Below are 4,236 nucleotides of genomic sequence, written 5' to 3'. Positions count from 1 at the left end.
CATCATAACAAAATAATACTTAAAAAAATTAAACAAGGAATTGTGAAGTTTTATTTACCGAACTTCCGCAGATTTAATAACTAAGAAGAGCAGAATAAATACTCGCCAATTTTTATGTCAACGCATTCGAGAAATGAATTTATCAGCAGAGTGTAAAGGGAAGAGAAATGTCGAAGTAATTTCTGCGGAGATTCATGGGGACATAAATTTTAGATGCAAAGAAAATAGGAGGAAGCTGCTGCCATTTTTTTTTTTTGTGTGACGTGGAAACCCGCAGCCGCTACATTTCGGTGCGCTCTGGGTAAGCTCCCGAATTAACGCAATAGCATGCAAACTACGCTAGTTTGATAAACCACACTGGGCAACCCTGTGTGACATGCTAATCCAAGAAAGTGTTGGCAGAGGAGAATCGAACTCCTTGCCTCTGACCAAGAGTTTACCTATTCCACCAACTTGGACGCGCGCGGCTGCCATTTCTTGATTTCAACTATCGGCTGTTGCATTTCTTGATATCTCTTGAATTCTCCAAAAGTTACACACGAATACAACCAGTTTGAGTCTGCTTGCTACAACGATCCTCAACTGGGCTTCGCACAAAGGTGCCGATTTTCGATACCCATTTGCCTATCTAGCGTTATCTATTTGCAGCCAAATTAACATATTTCCAATTTCAACTACGAATGTGTCTTTGGCTGGATCGGTGTCTTTTGTTTGGGAATCTTGTCATCATGGTTTCACTTAGAAATTTTTACTTGTTTCTTCGGAAATTCTTATATATATATATATATATGATTTTTTGGTGATGATCGATCTTTCTATGTAAAGTACAGAGTATGGAAAACCGCGAGAAAGGCGGGTTTGAATATGTGAAAGAAATTGTGAAAGACATAGTCACTAAACTCCTGTTGCCTCCTGTAAAGCGCCATCTTGATTATTTCTTTTGCTTCCACGACAATATTCGGGACCTCGAGGGCGAAGTTCGTTGCTTGGAAAGAGAGAGGCGTGATATGGATCAAAAGATCCAAGAGGGTCGGTTTCGTGCCGAAAGTGCTAACCCTGAGGTCGAAAATTGGTCGAATGAAGCCGCTCAGAGGCTGGAGGAGGCGAGGAGGATTTTGCGAAGAGGCCATGAGCTTAAGCCTTGGAATATAATCCTGTGGTACTTGGTGGGAAAGAGTGCCAAAGTCACAGCACAAGGCATTTCAAGACTAAGGCGTGAAGGAAATTCAATCACAATAACTCATCCAGCCAATCCAAGATCAATGGGATCTATCTCTCATGAACAAACTTTGGTGTTTGAGTCGAGAAGACGCGCTGAGGACGACATTGTGGAGTTCTTGAAAGACAACCATGTCGGTATCATAGCGATTTGTGGCGTAGAAGGCGTTGGAAAGACGACTATGGTGCAAATAATCGAGGATAGGGTGAGAAGAGAGGGATTGTTTGACGAGGTTGTGCCGGTAGTTGTCGGTCCACAGATTGACATGCTTAAAATTCAGAAGGAAATGGCTGAAATATTAGGTTTGAGATTGAGAGAGGAATCTTTGGTGGGTAGAGCACATAAAATACGCACCAGGCTGCTGGATGAAAGGAGAAAACTCGTCATATTCGACGATGTTTGGGAAAGCTTCGAGCTTAAGGATATAGGAGTTCCTTTTGGGGGATGCAAGATTATTTTGACATCTCGGTCTAGAGATGTATGCGAAGAGATGGATGCGCATAAAGTTGTTCAAATAGAAGCCTTAGATGAAGAAGAAGCCTGGAGACTTTTCAGTGCAAAATCTGGTGGCGAATGTGTGGATAATTCAGAGTTGCGCCCCATAGCAGAAGCCGTCGCAGCAGAATGCAGAGGTTTGCCTCTTGCACTTGTAACTACTGGCAAAGCTCTGAAAAATAGAAGCATACACGCCTGGGAAGATTGGCTTTTACAGCGGAGAAGAGCCAATGCACTTGGCAAGTGACTCCCATATCATTCATTTTCGGGGAAAAAAGAACTGAACATATAAATGCTATTGCTGCAATGTGCCAATGAATTATGGCTTTGGCAGCAATTAGTGAGACATGAGATGTATTATATCCGTATCCCTATAGTAATAATAACATCGTGAGTATCCATATCCAAGGAGAATCACTCTTCGTGTATGCATATACTAAACCAGCAACTAAATGCTATATTTTGAACACTTAATGGCGTTTGTTGTACATTAAACTTGAACTAAAGTAGAATTATTCTATTTTCTAGGATCAGTTTATGTTGCACTTCGAGTAACGTTCTTCTCTTGGTTTTATATAATATGCTCGATTAATCATCTGAATTCAAAATAAAAATAGATGGGACTCAATTTCTATTAACATAAATTTTAACCTCAAAAAAATTTCTAGAAGTTATGTAACCAATATTTCAAAATTAAATGCCCATAGGGGCATAGGCGAGTTGGTAAGGCCTAGCGTTACCGGTTCGATCCTGGTGTGGAGCATATTTTCCGCTGAAATATTGTTTGGGTATGCTATGCTCTGGGGGTTGGTCATGTTGCTCTCTATCTCAGGTCCCTACCGCTCGTGCACATCCATGGACTTAATCCCGCATGAGCCAATGAACCTTTGACTCATGTGGAATGGTCCCCTTCGAGGTCAACCTTTAATATTTCAAAATTAAATATATTGTTTGCAATGAAAGTTCGACAAACACAAAAACTTAACGAAATGTATTTTAAACTGAATTTTAGGAAAGAAAAACAACATGGTCTTCTTATTTTCAATTTTAGAGTCTATGATTTTTCCACCAACTCATCATTCAAAGGGTTGCCAATTTTTATTTTATTTTTTTTGGAAAGAGTGAATTTGAATCAAAATCTTTATTTAAAACTTCTCTTTCCTGATGCCATTTTAGCTTAAAATGTTTTGAATATTTTAGAGTAATGTGTGTAAATATTTTGTCCCGTAACATATTTTATGATATCTCACTAAATATATATCAGCTCTTAGAATTGTTGATAATTATGTTTGAAAAATAAAGAAGAAATATATAAAATATAATCGAAAAAACAGAGATCGTGACGTCTCATCTGCTATAAATACTGCTATGTATAATGTATTAATTAGGGAAAATTACAGGACTGACAATGCTAGTTAAACTTTTATAATTTGGATTGAGTATGAAATAGTATCGGAATAATTATATACTTGTATATTTCCTTTCAAACCATTAAAAAAAATGTATAGACAATGTATTAAAAATTTCAACAATCAAGATACACAACAAAGTCTACGCACATATGTGGGCATGGTTTTTTATTTTTATTTATTTATTTATTTTTAATATGTGGACATGGTTCTTAATTACTTGTTGTCTGTTGTTGACAAGGCTTGAGTTGACTAGTGCAATTTCTATGAAATTTCTCATTCTCCCCTTTTTTCTTTTGCATGTTTCATATTAAAAGATTGATCTCAATTTTTCAACAAATTAAATAATTTCGGCAAACAAATTTTAAAAATAAACCTTTGGGAAATTCCTAGAATTTGCAAAGTTTGTTCTTTGTTTTGAGTCAATATGTAAATCATGAATTGTTTGATTGATTTACAGACGACGTTTATCTTCCTAAAAAAAATTAATAGGGAAACCATGTTATAAAATATACTTTGAATCATTTTCTCAATCTATAATTTGGTTTGACACATTAATTTATTATGGACAGGGGTTACTTCACAAAAACTCTTATGAAATCGTCGGTTAATTTTGTAATATAAATATCCTATTTGATACGATTTATAAAAAAATATTATTTTTATATCAAAAATATTATTTATCATTAGATAAGAGTCGGGCCAATCCATCTAACATATGCAGATGCGTGAAACTATTTTATAATTAGATACATGCTAATTAACGTTACTTTTGACTATGATTAATTTCAAAAAAAACTTCCCAGAGAAAAAAATATCACTCAACTCCTGTTTTTTAAATTTTAAGCACATATATACCATTTGTTAAAAATAAATACGTTCGACATTTGAAAACACGAATAAGTTGACCTGCCTATTTTACTCTTTTGCTTGATAACTAAGGGTTGCCACAGCCAAGTCAAATGCGTATGGAGTTTCAAGTTTCAACTAAAAAGAAAATAGAGCAGGAAGCTGCCATGAATTTTCGCCTAAGTTTACTTTCCATGTAATTGGTGGAATAAATTAAAGGAGCACATCATTTTAATTTGTACACTCACTATAGTCTATATGTAG

General features: G+C 35.8%; 1 protein-coding gene across 1 annotated transcript; it reads left to right on the top strand.

The window, feature by feature from the left end:
* The first annotated feature begins 833 nt into the window (after positions 1-833).
* Positions 834-1,961, top strand: LOC140877970 (probable disease resistance protein At4g27220). Its single transcript, XM_073281572.1, has one exon. It carries the CDS (start codon positions 834-836, stop codon positions 1,959-1,961), a length of 1,128 nt encoding a protein of 375 aa, XP_073137673.1.
* Positions 1,962-4,236: the final 2,275 nt, after the last annotated feature.

Source organism: Henckelia pumila, chromosome 2 (genome assembly GCF_033568475.1).
Source record: "Henckelia pumila isolate YLH828 chromosome 2, ASM3356847v2, whole genome shotgun sequence".
Taxonomy (NCBI): Eukaryota; Viridiplantae; Streptophyta; class Magnoliopsida; order Lamiales; family Gesneriaceae; genus Henckelia; species Henckelia pumila.
The sequence above is the reverse complement of the archived record's forward strand: the minus strand, read 5'-3'. Positions and strand labels throughout refer to the sequence as shown.

What these genes read in the sequence shown, in the direction of transcription:
- LOC140877970 (XM_073281572.1), top strand. Translation starts at nt 834, where the DNA reads ATGGAAAACCGCGAGAAAGGCGGGTTTGAATATGTGAAAGAAATTGTG.